The following is a 17467-nucleotide window of genomic DNA, read 5'->3' on the forward strand; positions in this document are numbered from 1 at the left end:
GGCTACCCTGTGAGATGCTGAAGGTCTTGTCTGAGTGAACACACAGTCACTGATGAATAATGAAGTAACTTCAAGAGAGACAAAATTTCAGAACCTTGCACAGATGCAGGACATCCATGCAGGACAATGCTGACCCGGGCATTGGCAAATCCAGAGAAAGCAGAAAAATAAGTGGTTAACTTATTTTTAAAAGAGTAAATATATGCTGACTTGATAGCTCTGATGCCCATCAATTTTCCTGCTATATCAATCACAGCAGACACTTGAAAAAGCAGACTTCATTTATTAATGCATATATTTATGTGGAAGCATATTAGCTTTTTAAAAATATAATGTATATTTACTGTCACTGAACAATCAGAAACAATGTTCATATGTAGTGAAGCTCATAAAAAAGGAAACTCATACAAAATTAAATGTGAGTGAAGGAATAACGTGCAAAAGCTTGAAAGACTGGGCAGAGAGACTATGAGGGAGCTGGCTGAACTAAAAAAAGACCAGGAATTATCCATGTAGAAAATTAATATATCCTCTGATCAATTTGATACAGCTAAGCCAAGGGCTGTTATTTGTTTTCATGCAGTTACTGCAGGTTCATTTTTTTAAATTAGTGCCTTAGATCTTACAACTATTTCAAAATGATGCCACCTTGAACCAATCACGCAGACTGCATTCCTGTTAGGCATAACCTCCCAGGAATGCAATCTAATGTTCATCCAGCAGCCAGCCACTGATTAAGATACCAAAATCCCAGGGTTGCTAGTTTTTATGTTGTGACCATGATTTCATTGTCATTAAATTAGGAAATGAATCTGAATAAAAAAATAGGTTCCATAAAGGTCTTTATAACTGCCGGCCAATCTACTTCTCCATAAGCGTTTATGAAGAATGAGGTAATTAAAAAATCAGGTTTGCATGTGTGCATAGAACTAGAAGTATGTTTGGGCAGAAAGTGCCAGAGTTATCTAGGATTTTTTGTCCCAGATTGATACAATCCCTTTGTGAGTCCAGATCCCTTGGCACTCTGAGCGAAGATTGTAGGGTCTACAGAGCTGTGGATTTCTATGCTACCAGGGTGACCCGAGGCCCTCTGCAGTGGGTTAGTGGGAACTCAAATAATTTATCAGGACAATCAGGGGAAATAGCTTTCTGTTTGGCCAGCTAGTGAGAACTAAATGAGAACTGCTGAATGCATTTCAGTTCTTGTTTTCTGACTGCACAGAATGGCCAGCCCTCTGTTCCCGCATGGCCGTGCTTTAGCTCAGATGGCATTTACAGAGGGGTGCAGTCTTCTGGGAGTTTAGAAGGTCATTTTTTAGGAGAAAGAAAGTGAAAGTACAAAGCAGTAGATTTAATCCATTGCATCTGGTTTCATAAAACATGAAAAGTGTTGGGGTTTTACACAGTGTTCTTGGCTCCATCCTCGGAGGCAAAATGCCATTTTCCTAGTGCAAACTGCTTCAGCACCTGATGAAACTCCACTTGCCAGGATGCAGAAATAAACTGATGACAAAACTGTTAAAACTAATGAGGTATCAAAAGCATTGAAGGACTTTCTTTTTGCCTTCCTCAAGGATCAAGTCCGGTTTTGGGGGGCTGATGGATTCTCCTGGGCACATCAATGCCTTTTTCAGGCACAATGGCTTCTCAAGCCTCATTAGCAACTGCTCCGTGAGCCAAATTCTCCCCTGATCCTCCCCAGAAACACATACTCTCTGTTGAGATTCCTCCAGCAGAGAAGCAAGGCCAAATCTGCAGATGAGCTCATACAAAATGATGGAGGAGTGCATGAAAAATGCTGATGACCGATCACGCCCTGCTGTTTTCCACCCAGTTCCATACAAAGCATCTGAAATATTTCACTTTGAAGCTCTCCGTTTCACTCAAAAGCTCCGCTTCACTCAAACGGCGAGCATCAGCAATGACCCACGAAGACACCAACATCTGGGTTCTAGAGAAAAAAGGGTCAATATAGCTGTCTGGGGGAAATGGAGGGAGGCGTTTACTCCATGGGACTATTTATCCATCGCATAAATATCTGCTCTGTGACTTACTCCCTCTTTTCCAGATCCGTTTGGACTGAGCTGTGTTCGTGCCTTTCTCATGTACTGAGCAGAGCAGATTAAAGGATTGGTTAACTAACCACGCCTGCTGTGTTTGGTCCCAAAGCAGGACAGAGGCCACAGCAATGGGCTGAAAACATGTGAGCTGCTGAGGAGCCTGAGGTGGAAACCAGCTGTGAGGCTGACACACAGCACGTGAGGTCAGATGCGACTGATAACACTCCCAAACCTGTGTTCAGTCCCAGTGAGCCTCATACTGGAACACAGTCCCAACCAGCGGCAGCTGATTGTCTCCCCACTCTCTTTTGGGAATGTATTTGCTGTCCGGTAGACTGTCTCTGATATTATATCTCTGCCTGTGATATTTAAGAAGAAAAATGAAAGCCTTATAGTTATTAACTTTTTAATTCTTCTTTATGCAAGGGTGACTGCTGTGGCTGAGAGAATTAAATATAATCCACTGGCTACAACAAAATAGTTAGGCTTGCTATGCTAGTCCTTGGCCAGCAGACACCGCAAGGACACTTTGGAGCCTATGCTTGAATTTTACTATCATCACCACTGAATTTCAGTTTGTGGTTTAATTAGCCACAGTATATTTTGTTTTCCAGTGTATACTGTGGGTGTCTAATGAAGGAAACCTTATTTTTAGATCTTTGCTTTTTTTGGATCTTTAAGGAAAATATATCACAGCTGTCCTGACATTTCTTCACAGCAAAAATTAGTGCTTCCACTTCATTCCTGGTGTCACGGCCCACCTTTGTACCTGTGAAGCTCTATGGAGCTTCTGTGCTAACCCTGCACACGTCCAGGTCCTGGGAATGGGCTTGGCCAAGAGTGAGGCTTACAGAAAAATAGGCATGACTTGGCAAAATAAGCAAAGGGCTTTTATCCTTCTCTTGAGAGATTCAGAAAACATTTGGTGGTCTCTCTTATTTGAAGTAATATGTTTTGACAGAAAACAAATTCCTAAATTCATGCTGGAAAAATGCTAGCATTTCACTTGTGTGGGTGATAGTCTTTTTTAATATTTATGCACTTTTGATAACTGTAATTAAAAAAGTTCTAGGATTTTCTCCGTAAGAACTAACTTGTGGAGTTCTGTCTTCTAAATGACACATCAAATTGCTTGTGTCATTATTCTAGTCAGCAACCAAACTCCTGAGATTTCTTCCAACTAGTAGCTTCTTATTGGCACAAAGTCTCCAGCTGACTGTGAAACACCATGAATTTATTAACTCTTGGTTTCAGAGAGACATCTTTCATTGCATCCTTTTTTTTCCTCCAGTTTTAACTTTTTGGTAACAATTTCTTCTCATTCTATATTTCATTCTGTGAAAGAACTTGCACCTGTCATCTCTCTTTTGATCACGCAGAGGAAATGCAATCTTCCTGAAACATATGGCAGTTCAAGTTTTATGGTCCTAAACAGATTTTAATGGAATAAATTGCGGTAGTTTCCTAGCCTTTTGTTAAACAGACAACCCAGATTCAGTTCATAAGAATGAAGATCCTTGTAGCATCACAGGCAATGTCTTACTGTGCTAAACATGACCTTTTCTATAGAGGTACCATAAGGCTTCACTGTCCTTAGATCTAGCAACAAATTAAGGCATGGGGGTTACTGATGATCTCTGAGTATATGATTCCAGTTTTCACTGAAGAAATATTTTTTACTGGGAATCAGGAGCTAAGCATCTGGAAAGATATGAGTCTCCTTTATTCCCCAAAGCTTTTTCTGGTTTCTGAAGGGAGTAATGTAATGTTCATGGGTCTTCATTAGGGAAATGAATGACGTGTTCAGATTCTCAGCAGGCTGACCACTCATAACGGGAACCTGGGAACTGGCCTTTTTTATAAACAAGTTGGTGTCATGGGCACAAGGAAGGACTTGGTTGGAAGCTACAGGAATAGTCTGGTGGCCTTGGTGACACTTCTTTAACTATCATATGCAAAATTACTGTCATTAGCCTTATGGCAGAGGGTACCTGCTTACTTGACTACTCAAAAATTATACTCTCTGTTTTCATTCAGGGTCACCTGCACTAAACCAGGGGTGCACTTCTTCATTTGCTATACATAAGGTACAAGAAATCCAAAACTAAAACAGATCCCTCCTTTGCTGATGGGGAAGAGCTCTCACTATAAAAAGACATACCACATACTCAAAATACATCTTAAAGGAAACCAGAAAAACTTTAAATATCTTGTTTTTCAAACTCTTTACTTTCACTGGTTTGGCAGCCTCTGAGCTGATTTTGTGCCTAGATATAATAATGTGTTTGCTTATTCGTTTTTTATTTAATCTATGGACTCCTGTCATTTGTAATACATTGTGAAGATTCCTTGCCAGAACTTCGAATGAACAGAAGAATATGTTCTCAGTTGCCCTACTCATATGTTTTACCACGTCCCTGTTTTACCAGTCCAGTAGTTATAAAACAGAAGACAAAATTTCTATAGATTTCAGGCAAAAAAGAAAACAGAACTATGGGCGTGAGATTTCTGTTTGTACAGTCAGTCACTATAACTATCCCAGATAACTTTCTCAGACATATGAAAACAGATATACAGCAGTAAGATTGGTCTTTCAAATTTAAGCTCCATTTTAAATGTACCTGTGGTTTGATGAGAGTCTGCTGACCTGCTCAGTTAGGAAGGCTTGAGAAAAAAACTTGTGAGACTGAGGTATGGCAAAAAGATGAAGCAAGTCCGTGCAGAAGCAGTTGGGATATATAATGCATAGCGAATAATATAAGAACCTGGAAACTGTGCAACATCCTTTTATGCAGGTTACCTTTGCAGAAAAGCATGCTTTTTATTGCAAGGAATCGCCACTACAGCAGTTCACCCCGTCCTTGGGCAGCGTTGCACTCTAAGCAGCGAGGGGCAAGTGCCACCATACAAACTGCTGTCTCCGTGGTTTTTATTCAGGCCTAACTTTGAGTCATGGATGCGAACCTCGTTGCATACCTTCTTATTTCTAAGGACCTGACAGTTAAAAGCTCTCTTAAATACCTGGGAATGATATAAGCATAAACTATTACCTCATGGAAATGGCAGCCACACTTCCCTTGCAGGAATTCTTTGTAACGTCCCATGGTGATGACAAAGGTGTCAACAACTTCATAGCCAAATTTTTTTGCTGTATCCAGAATAACCAAGTTTTCATTCCACAAGTTTTGCACTTCTGCCTGCATTCCAGATAAAATATTGCAATGTCTTGTCAGAAGGACTGTTTAAAGGTTATTTTATTCTGCCACTGAAATGAGTAGCAAAACTGCATTTTGAATAAAGAAATTATGATATACTCCAGACAAGAATTACTATAAATTCACTCTTGAAAGTAGCTATTACTCCAAGACCGTTGTAGATTTTTGCAGAAATTTCTTAGAATGGGTTTTGCAGTACAAAAATAGTTACAAGAAAATCTGAATTTTTTTCCCTTAATTACACAACAAATCAGGTTGATTTCACTAAGATCTAAATTAAAATCAAATTAGCAGTAACTATAATTACTTTTCAAGAGTTGTGCAGCTTCCTTCACAGAAAGAATTCAATGTTATTTAAAATACAACTGCTGGGTAACTTTTTATATATACTTAGCTAATATGAGGTGTAATTCAGAAAAAAAAAATCCTATTACAAAGTTGCCTGTAACAAATGGTGAAATTGTTCCTGTAAAAGAAAAATTCAGCTTCAAATCAAAGTCATTGAGACTGTTGCTTAAAAAGGAGTATAGGGTCATAGGTATCTTAGAAATGGTTACACTGAAGAACAGATGATTATTTCTCAAGATACTGCAGGAAGGCCAGGAATAGAAAAAAAGTTAGTCATATATTTGTCAAGGCGGTGGGTAGGAATAGAAAAAAAGTTAGTCATATATGTCAAGGCGGTGGATTTGACACTGAAGACAGAAGGGCTTTGAGAGTAGCTGGGGTAATCCAGAAGTCCAGAGCACCCAAACCACATGGGTAATTTGGCATATGATTCCAATATTGAAAGGGAAAAGAATGTTGGTTATGCACTGTAGTTGATTTCTGGAGTTTTATAAACTACTGGATGAGAAACAGAAAAAGGCAGTCCTGGGAAGCCTTTAATACTCTTTCTGTCCTTGCCTCACCTTGAGAGTAGCTGGGGTAATCCAGAAGTCCAGAGCACCCAAACCACATGGGTAATTTGGCATATGATTCCAATATTGAAAGGGAAAAGAATGTTGGTTATGCACTGTAGTTGATTTCTGGAGTTTTATAAACTACTGGATGAGAAACAGAAAAAGGCAGTCCTGGGAAGCCTTTAATACTCTTTCTGTCCTTGCCTCACCTACCTTCGATCAAAGCACTGCTTCTTCCTTCTAAGACTGAACTCCCCTGAAAGCTATGGCAGGAGCTATGACAACGTTTCTTCATGTTGAGTCCAACCATTTCCCTACTGTATCCTAATTTGGTCATCTGGATAAATTAAGCAAATGGTTGGAATCAGTAAGACGACATTCACTGAAGACAAGGCAGATAGTACTAACTTCGAAAGAAAGAATGGGCAAAATCTGACAGGGCAGTCTCCGTAGCAAAAAGAAGGGTAAGAGTAACAGTAAGTCACACACTGAATACAGCAGTGTGTTATGGTTGCAGAAAGACGTGGGCGCCAGTCCCCAGTGTGATAGGAGTGCTGTACGTAAACTGTGAAAGCTAATAACTCTCTCTTTTCAACACCTGTGAATAGCTGGAGCGCTACACGCAGTGCTGGTAGGCATCGTTTACTCCGTTCTGCCCTCTGGCGCTTCTCAGCCCCGTCTCATTCAGCCATTTTGTGTATGTTCAAGAGAGAACCACCGTCCAAATTGTAAATAAAAATATTGAATTGAATGAGTTACACAGCACATTGAAATGAGCCCATCTGCTACTCTGAGAGTCATGGATGTGATTTAAATCGACTGTAACATCCGATTAACATACAAATAAGAGGCTAGATTCACAGGTACATTCCAGCTGCTTTGTAATGTTCTGGCTTCATAGGTCGGTTAAGATAGATTTATGGAGAGCTGTGCAATGCAGCTAGGCCAGTGAATCTGATCCAGCAGTAACCATGGAGGAAACCTGGGGAGGGCCAGTGCTCGACATGGTGCAAGGAGCAATCTGCCTATCCCCAGCTCAATTTCTCAACTTGGGCAGCAGGCTTATATCGGAGCTTCTTCTGGTTCCTGGGACGTCTGACTGAGCACGGCGTCTCAAATGGCGCTCTGATTGCAGCGGAATCCACGAAATAAGGCAGATCGGTTTGAATCTGCATCAGCAAGCCGTATGAGCAAATACAAACATTGTTCTTTCTTTGATCCACTTAAAGCTTGCTCAGCAGAGGTTGTAACATATTTTGACCAGACAGCAAAATTATTGCTGAAATGACAAGTCTTCCGTGAAAATGCACTCTAAATATACTGTAGCTTACCTGTGATAGAGAATGTATTCCATCCACTGGGAGGTGAAAGCCCATCCCTATGGATTTGATAATTACCAGGATATTTGATAGATTTTCTCTGTTTGGCAAATAAAAAAAAAAGATTACATTTTACTTAACAGACACATCAAAAGACACTTCATTTTTATTTTTTCAAAGTCAGTTAAGTGTACACACATGAGAAAACAAATGAAATGTTTTTATTTAAAATTTTTGGTTACGTTGTTTCTTATAGTTTATCATATCAAGACTTGGAATAACACCAAGCACATCACATTACCTGTTCAACACCTTTTGGATAATTTGCAGGTGATTGGAATTAAGCCACTGAACGCCACCTACAATTAATACGGTCTGGTCTGTATTCTCCAGGGGACGTGATCTGAAACCCAGAAAGGAAAAACAACACATGTTGCCTTAAAACAGATGGCAAACATTTTAACTGCATTGCATTGCATTTCAGTGAACTGCATCTGGCATCTTCATCAGAGGCCTGATGTCATTTTATACTATTTTTCAACCACACAATACGGTCTGCACACGTTATGTTTAATCGTTTACTGACTTTAATTGTAAAATGTGTTAAACACATTTGTGAATAGAATGAGAATACAAAGAAGCCAGCAATAGAGTTTGTACGGTACCTCTGCAGCAGTTGTTCTAGTGCTTTTTCAAAAGTTGGTTTCTGGTTTGCGTTCATCCAAAACTGGGGGTAGTAGGAGTAACTGATAAAGGTTTTCCCCTCATTGATATTATGATAACATTTAACATCATGAGTCTTTTGCCATTCCTGAAGAGTCTTATTCACTCTTTCTATTAGATAGTACATCATCCCTCTGTTAGTTGAGTCACCTATAAAAAGAATCTTTGGATGGAAAAAAAGATATGACTTAGAAGTTGTACACTCCAAAACCCAAAAGCTAAGAAAAGAATATGGCTAGTCTGGAGGTTTTTAAACCCTTCTCATAATGTTCAAGAAATATATCTGTGAGCTGCCAGTTCTCCAGCCCTGACATCTCAATACTAAAGTTCTTCTTTAGCAAAATCTGTGTGATCTGATTAACAAAAAGCTATAATATGTGTTTCAAAGACAAAAAGTACAGGTTATAGATGGCTATAGCTGCACAGTTAGTCCTGCATTTTTCATCCTTGTTGGTAATTTCTTTTGCTTAAGTTTATATTTACTTCCAATTGTTAGCACAGAGACTCTTGTGATTGCTTGCAGCTTCCTGCTTTTGTTCCTCCAGTTTTTCATGTGGTTGTTCCTACACAGCACGTCTTGGTTAATGTCTGTTTTCCATAAATGTGATTCATTAGAATTTACACCAAAGTAATACACACACACATATCAATGGATGCAGCTGCTGCCTTATTTGCAGAGACATGATCTTTCTGCAATTTCAGAGGGGGAAAAAAGGGGGTTATTTTGGTGGCAGATAATCTGAATAGAGTCCTGGCATGTGTGATGTGACCACCAGGAAGCATCGTGGCCTGAAGGGAGTTAGAAGTTCTGTCAGGATGACAGAAGTACTTCAAGTATCAGCAGTCTTTGCTGGGCTACTCTGAACTTGCAAATGAATGAAAAAGTCAAATTTGGGCTTGCTCCTACCCATTCTGTAGACTCCCCTGACAAATCAAACATCTCTGTATGTGGAGACCACAGAACTTAACGTGTGGGGTTTTTTAATGTGATTGCCCTATTTTTAGTGGATAGGACTAGCATTTCCTTCTGCTGAAGAGAACACGTAAGGAATGACAAAAGTCCAAAGGGGAAGAGAACCCAGGTTCACTGTGGTTTGCCAATGAAACTGTGTGCGTAATCAGTTATTACCACAGTCACCTCAGCCAGAAATCCACCTAGAGGAGCATAAATGTAAAACTGGGAGTCAGAAACCCCACAGAGCCATAACACAATAACAGCCCTGTTCTTTGCGCAGCAGTATGCTGCTTTTCCTACCTCCTCTTGCACTCAGGGTAGTTGGCACCCTGTAAGTTGGGGTTTTGTTGTTTGCTTTTTTAATTTGATTTGGGGTTGATGCTTTACCACTTCCACCTTGAATATTTGGCTATGCAAATAAAATTCAGACTGCACAAGATTACATGTTTAACAATACATTTCCAAAGCTTCTCTTAGAGATTTTATGTGGTGAAGGCATCTTGGACTTCTCTCATCTAATACATCTCATCTATTCCCTTCAGGAATGTCACAGTTTTAGGGACTGATTCCAGTTCCCACTATGAACCTATTGTGAGTAAAAATAACCCACAACAGTGTACCAATGATGGTTCCCACAGAACAGAAACAGTTTCAGATGAACATTCCCTGATCTGGTGCAAGGGCCAAGAATAGGCATGACAATGACTTGAACATCCCATGCCTTGCCCATTGTGGGCTGCAGAGAAGACCTTGATAGCTTATGTATGGTAGCAAACAAATTAAAACAAGCACTGAGCATACAGAGGCTTTTTTACCTCCCGTCCTGGACCTCTCAAAGCTACTTCACAGAGTAAATTCTTAAACAGCTGCTGCTCATGCTTGGACTGCACAAGCACTTCCCTCACATGCAAGGGGATTTCCAACTGTTTTCGTGTTGTGTCAGAAGAAACCTCTTTAAACCAAGCATAGCACGACTCACAGAAGTCAAGGATCGTTGGATCCTTGGAAGGACTGGTTGGATATTCTCTCCCTCTCTGACAGACACAAACATGCACACAATTATTTACAATTAGGAAGACAGTCCACACTTACAGTATGTCTTAATTCTAAAGTAGGCTAACTTGAGGTTTTTTAACAATTCTTATAACTTGCAAAATCTCTTAATCTCTCCAGTCTGCCTATATCCATGTCTCTTTAATATCCACTTAATAAGTCCATCACTGTAGCATCTAGATGTATATCTATTTAAAAAGCAGTTCTCAGATATTAGCAGGCAAGGATATCATTAACTTGCAATGTGGGTCAGAACATTTCTGTAAAAACCCAGAACATCATTAGCAGAATAATGAACAGTCTCTACCAGGTTACACACGTAGAGCAGTTGGTAGAACGTGCTAGACTGTTTCTCTTCCACTTCTAATAACATATGATACCATTTGTTATCACTGCACATGGGGATTTCTAATTGCAAATCAGCATATTCAGCTACTAATTACACTGATTTGGCAGATGTGGCATTTTTATCTCACTCTTCATTCTACTGTGACTAAGATTCTGACATATTTTCTCCTTCTAACTGTATTTGGTCTACTCACATCTACCACTGAATTCAAATAGCAGAACAACACCCTTCATGGAAAAAAAGGGGAGAAGAACCATGGCCAAGGCCAATGAACATGATGCACAGATGTCTAGTTTTGCCAACACTGTGTATTCTCTAGCAATTTAAGTGTGAAGTGTCATTCTAAATATTTCCAATGTCTCAAACATTGCAGAGCATCAAAGACTGAGATCAACTCATCAGCCTCTTTCCCATTTTTTCGTTATGTCAAAACCAGAGAAAAACACCCCCACACACACTCAATTTACACTGTTAAACACTTCAGCATTGTAGGGCTTTACAATTTCTACATGCACACACACATGAGCAGTGGATCTATGAGTGAGTTTTCAAGTCTGCCCTGAGGTACCTCGCTGGCCAGGTCTGCAGATGGGACGGCACACTCCTTTAGAAAACCAGTGCCAGGAGAGACAAGCTAGGTAAGATCACTTTGTAAAGTGACAGTTCTAGCCCTTAAGTGCCATTATGCTGGGCACCATATGAAAATATCAGGTGGGCCTTGGAATAGTATTATTGTTGTTGTCCTGATTTTCTGAGAACATGAAGGGGGTGACAGGAGTCAGAGCAGATTCCTTTAGAGCAGTCAATGTAACTGGACAAAATAAATAACTGTTAGGGCCCAGGCATGCTTCTTCAAATATTATCACAAGACTGACGAGACTGCACACAGCCCATCTCTGAAGGAGTAAGTTCTGAGTCTCAGAACATCTCCATTTGCACTCTTAAGTGAGCTTGTTATGAGGAGGTAAAGCAGAAGGTCAGGAAATTAGATCGGAGAGCTAATGCTATTGAGTGCTTGGGTGTCCATCTGGGAATGTATACTTATTCCTGGGAGAAGGTGTGGCTGAGCAGGATGAGTCAGGAATGAGACAGATGGCAACATCACGTTGGTGAAGAATACAGGTTGTTTCATGAGGGAAATCAACCTAAACACTCAGAAACAAGTCTGCTAAGAGAATAGTTAAGACTTGATGTAAGTGGGGGAGAGAGAAATGAGCCAAAGCGGACTTGTGGTTGTACAGAAAACCAGACCAGAAGTGTAGGTTATCCTCAAAGATGTCTGTCAATTATGACAACCATATTAGCTTTCAGTCAAGAGGTCTTTGACTGTTCAAGTAGGTATGAGCGGTATGAGCCATACCAGGACTGTATCACTGGAATCATGTAAATCTGTTTAACTCCAGCTACTTCTTTCACAGTCAAGTCACAGCATTGTTGAAAGATATGTTGTTAAAACTAGGACTGCAGTATGTGAAACTTATGGTCCCTGCCCTCTAGCCCTGTTGGAGAGCTCTGAAGTCTGTTTGCAGTCGTTACAGGAGGGTGTTAGCAGTCACACTATGGAAACTGCTTGTCCTGCAATTTTGAAGGGAATGCTCTCCCCTAAGTAGAGGGAAGATCTCAGATAGAAAGATGGGTGTGCATTCCTTGTAACCCAATGCATCCCAAGCTGGTAGATGCATAGCGCAGCAAATCTGCACACACAGAGCACCCATTCATTAAGACCTTGTCTGCATCCAGCAATCTGCTTCTAACTGTTGGTTCAACCATACTGTGAGACACATGTAAATCCTGGAAAATAAACAAATTCTTCTTTTTCTTCTACCTAAAAAAAAATCCAGGTGGAAGAAGAGGACATTTGTAGGTAATCCTACCTGCTTTTTCAAACTGCCCTTGTGCAGAGCTGGCCAAGCACATTTTCTTGTGGTATGCAGACCATCAGAAAGCACCTTTCAAAGCATCCACCTTTTGCAAGTCAGCTTCATTTTCAGCAAATGCTTGGAAGACTCAAAGGCTCAAATAAGTGGTGTTAGCCTCAGAAGAAAACTTATGTCCTTTAACTAACCCAAGAGCTTTGATGAATTAGAGTAATCATTCAGTGTAATGGAATGTGTGGTAGCTATGGTCACATTTATTTCTATACAGTTGCACGAACTTACTATAGTTGTGTGTGCCATGTAGTATTTAATATGATTTGAACCAGGGGCTCTGGGGATGATTCTGTATTTAGGTCTATGACAATAATGAGCAAAATGATGGCTCAGGTGTGTAGAATATGAAAATTTCTTTACAGTCTGGCACAAGGCTTAGTCATATACTGTTCAGGTCAATGGGAAATTTGTCTGCAGGATGACTAAAGGATCAGGTATACATAAGTCTATAATTTTACCAGACAAAGAACAACACTTTCACGCAGACAGATGTTTTCAGTGTCTTCTGTTGCAAATGTTTGGTGTGAAAAATTCCATTATAGCTTACAGGCTTTAAAAGATTGTGTAAGCATAGTGGAATTCACTTCTTAACCAGACCTATCATTATAAATTAACCACACTTAGGAAATTTAAACACCTGTAAGTCCAAAACACTACTTAACTTTAAAATATTATTAAGAAATTATGTTAAAATTCCTGTTTTAACAGCTGAATTTTAAGTACTTCAGCAAATATTACCTTTTCATATTTCCTGTTCTTAATTACACATGACTCAATGGTACTTTATTATAAGACTAAACTCTGAGTAGTATTTCTCAATGATAAACAAAATACATATCCCCCGTGCTATTGAGGCCAGCTTTCTCTATGCTGCTAATTGGATAAATAATTACCTGTTAGAACCCCTTTTCCTTCACCTATTTTTTAAAGTTCTTGTACAAAAATCAAAGCATCATGTCTTAATAGAATTGTATAAATCTTACAGCAAAAACTCATTAACCACAGTTACAGAGGGTTTTTTTGAGACAATATAATACAGATAGAATATTTTTATTATGTTTGCCTATTCTTTGATTCAGTTAAGATATACATGTGGAGTTCTCTAAGAACAACACAGCCTGCATCTCGTTACCCTTAGTTAGAGTTTAAAATGGAGGAGAAAAACAACTGCAAATATTAAAAGTGGACTGAATGAAAATCTGCTCAGCCAGAATCACCTTAGCCTCACCACTTCAAAATTTTCCTGTTTACCGTGTCTGAAATGCAAACATATGACTGACTAGTCTTGCTAACACATCATAAAGCAAAATAAGGCCTCATAAACTGTTTTTGTGGATGTATATTCTTTCTCATGTCTTCACCAATCTGAGTGTTTCACTACAGGTGGTCTTATGTTTTTGTGAAACAGAAACAACTTAGCTCAAATACAGTTTTATGTGCACACAAATTAAAACAGCAGTTAATGATGATGTGAAATCAATTGGAAGTCATAGCCAGGGAAAATTAATTTCTGTTATAAAGGAGATGATAATTTTAGAGATGAGCTCTGAAAAACAAATCAACTTTAATATAAGACATGAAAGCAGCCTGGAGTTAGAAAACAAATTAGAAAGCACCTTTGAAGGCTTATTTATGACGCCGATAGGAAAGAAGTGCTCTGTTTGCATGACCGTAAACATATTTGAGAAACATTGAAAAATGCATAAAAGAAATTAATGAGCAAGAGACATATCTGAATGCTGCATTTTACTGTTGTTCTCTGAAACATGAGAAAAACAGAATGATTGCACTTAAAGATACAATTGATCTTACATGTGCAGCATTTCAGCCAAAAAAAGCATTCACTTTACATCTTCTTTCATCAGTTGCTGAAGTGCACCCAGATCAGGGACGCAGCACAACAGTGCTTAACTCATTGCATGCTTCCCTTCACATTCATTAAAAGTAGAAAGACAAGTAGGCTTTTTTTCCTTTTTTTTTTTTTATGTAAAACTAATAAGGGACCATAAGCAAACAAACAGCCTGCAGTTATCATAGTTGGAATTTGACAGCGGCATAGAGATTAACACCTCCTATTTAAAAGAAAAGACATAATCACAGGCACTTATGTTGTTTATAATGTCTTATCATGATGTTTTTAATTGTAAGAAGTAAAGCCAGTGGATCAGAATCCTGAAGCCAAATATTTTTTCCAGGACAAAAATCAGAGACTTCAGCCTAGTGAATCACAAATGACACTACTTGCTTTACCCGTGATTCCTGGTGAAATCTTGCATGATTCTGAATTTTTTATGAAGTTATTCAGAAGTGAAATTCAGTCATAGAGGGCTGTTAGTGTTTTGATGGAAGGTATGATGTCATTTGACCCAAAGATGCTACAGATATACATGTGTGCTTTCCTGAGGAAGGATTTGTAATTATGTGGGGTGTATGGAAGTTTTATTGCCTTAGTTCAGAGTAAACTTTGAGCAAGAATTCAGATGTAGATCATGATACATGACTCCTTTGTAAAGGATTTTGAATTCCAGAGACCAAAGTTACACAAGCTGAATATCCAAAGTGTGGTGGCATACTAAAAAACCCCAGAATACAGAGGCGTGCAGGTTAGTTGAGCCCATTTTGAGAAGTGGACACATGAGTGAGTTTTGTTGTTCTTAGCTAACTTCAGCAAATGACAATATAAATCAAGCAGCATTCTAGATCATCTCAGTGTCCTCACTTGGGTTGATGATTTTTGCCCTCATGTTTTGCACTCATGCTCTTTTTGCAATCTGTTTACATTTCCAGCATTGAAACCTTCTGCTTATTTTATTATGGAAACGATGATGTCATTAGTTTGAGAAGTCAGTGATCTCTGTAGTGCTTAAAGACAAGGTATATAATGGTTTGAAACTAGTATCACAAATTAGGAAATATAAATATTTATAGATGGTTACCAAAATATCTTGTGTAATAAAAATGTATTTGTTCACAAGAATTATATCTTGCTGGCTACTCAATAGCTCACTTATAAAAAGGTCCAGGTTGCTTAAACATATATAATAGCATACAATACAACTGACAGGCAAAAGTCTCTTTCTGTTAGCACCTGAAAAAAAAAAACTTTTTCTACTACATTGCTTAGACTGTGTAAAGTAATTCTAAAGTTTGCCTTAATCACAGGCAGAATCAGGACCTTATCACCCAAGCAGAGGACCATTTTTACTCATTTGACTTAGGTATGAAGAAAGTCTCTCTTAGTTCTTAAGTTCTACTGACACGAGGGAGTTTGTCCAGGCTCTACTTTTATTTATTTGGTGAAAGAAGCAAAAATGCTATTGCAAAATGCCACACAAAGTTAAAACTACTGCAAAGTGATGATAAAAATAACATCAGAGGGAAAGATATAGGAGAAATATACGAAAAGGGGAACATGCATTAGAGTGATGACTTTAAAAGAATAAATCAATTAAATGGACATCTGTGCAAAGGTAACAGGAGTGATTCAGCAGATTTCTACAGCGCAGTGAAGGTCATCAGACAATGATGGAAGACTTTTGCAAAAGGTGCAGAATAGGAAACAAGCACAATTAGTTTTACAGAAATTTTTCTCGCATGGTGTTAATGTAGATCACATAGGATCTGGCTCTCATCTGACACTAGAATAGACCAGTGACCTCAGAAAGTCAGAACATAATGGAATTTGAATTAAGAAATCAAGCTCACAAACATTTATTTCATATACTTGGTTTTAATGGATCCTTAACAAACATTGTCCTGTTTTTAACACTGGTGAATGTGTGTGGTCGGATTCAGGAGGTGAGAATGTCAGCATAATCCTCCCAGCAATACCTTGGCAATGCACTTCCATAGTGGCATATTGTTCCTCTGCTATCCTTCAATTGTCTGACCAACGGGTGCTTGCTTATTGAAGCAGCCCGATGTCTATGGAAATTAAAGACCAAAGCAAGGCTATCAAATTCTTCTATATTTTTTGCTGTGGTCAAGCCAGAAGTGCTTTTTTTGTACATAAGGAGCAAATTAAGCTTCTCCTCTGTCATATAAACCTATGTTTTTTAGAAAAATGTTAGGAGAAACCTGCAGCTCTAGAGTAACGGAGAAAACCACAAGCAGAAACAAAGCCACATGGCAATGAAGGACTTTGTGCAGGACAAGAAAAGACCATAAAAGAAGGAGGAAATGTTAATTGGAAGACTATTATTTTTGTATTTGTATATATAGAAATGCTCTCAGATTTTATCAAAATGCCACTTTTAGTTACTGTTTTCTTACCTAGACAATACACTATAAAAAGCTTTATAACAATTAATTACTTACTTTCTGGATACTTGTATCCTCAGTAAGGTACCTGAGCCTCAGATCAGAGCTCTCTCTCAACAGTTTTACAGTCATAGCATGCTTATTAAGGACACCTTGTATTTCCAAGCAATCACCTTAGAAGCTTCACTATAAGAAAAGAATGTGCAAGAAGACTTGGTAAGATTAGTGTGCACAAGCAATGCCATGCATTAGGTATGCAGCAGAAGACACCCAACTTGCATGTCAAGTGTGAGACAAACTGACAACAATACAAATCCATCCTCCATTTACAGCCCTTATATACTCACTGCAGGTCTAACTGGTAACCACATACACCGTAGGTCTTGAAACTCCACTGGTGTGACCTAGGATCCTATGCAAAATGGCAGCGGACAACTGTGTCTGCATATGAGGCTAAATTATGGATAATGGTTGGTTTTTGTCCCTGTGGATTTTCCATCTGAATCTTTTTCCAGTTATAATAAAAAGGGATTTTTCTTACACATCAATCATAAAATTGTTTGTAAAGCTTCAGGACACTAAATATCCAGGTAAGTAAAAATGAATTAAAATGTAAAATCTGTTACATACTCTTCTGCCCTCCACACAGCGCTGGAGCTCGGGCTTGGCTAGCACAGAGTATTTTCAGGCCCTGGGCCGT

At 38.9% G+C, this 17467-nt stretch overlaps 1 protein-coding gene across 1 annotated transcript in view; it reads right to left on the reverse strand.

Moving 5' to 3' along the window:
- CPED1 (cadherin like and PC-esterase domain containing 1) overlaps nucleotides 1-17467 on the reverse strand; it is a 158533-nt gene that overhangs the window by 3948 nt on the left and 137118 nt on the right. The window contains exons 20-24 of the mRNA XM_009286806.1: nucleotides 17398-17450; nucleotides 8162-8382; nucleotides 7798-7899; nucleotides 7509-7596; nucleotides 5111-5257 (exon numbers count right to left, since the gene is read on the reverse strand). Of these exons, the coding sequence (XP_009285081.1) occupies nucleotides 5111-5257; nucleotides 7509-7596; nucleotides 7798-7899; nucleotides 8162-8382; nucleotides 17398-17450 (611 nt within the window). The remainder of the gene's footprint in view (nucleotides 1-5110; nucleotides 5258-7508; nucleotides 7597-7797; nucleotides 7900-8161; nucleotides 8383-17397; nucleotides 17451-17467) is intronic.

Source organism: Aptenodytes forsteri, unplaced genomic scaffold (assembly GCF_000699145.1).
Source record: "Aptenodytes forsteri isolate BGI_AS27 unplaced genomic scaffold, ASM69914v1 Scaffold166, whole genome shotgun sequence".
In the NCBI taxonomy this organism is placed as follows: domain Eukaryota; kingdom Metazoa; phylum Chordata; class Aves; order Sphenisciformes; family Spheniscidae; genus Aptenodytes; species Aptenodytes forsteri.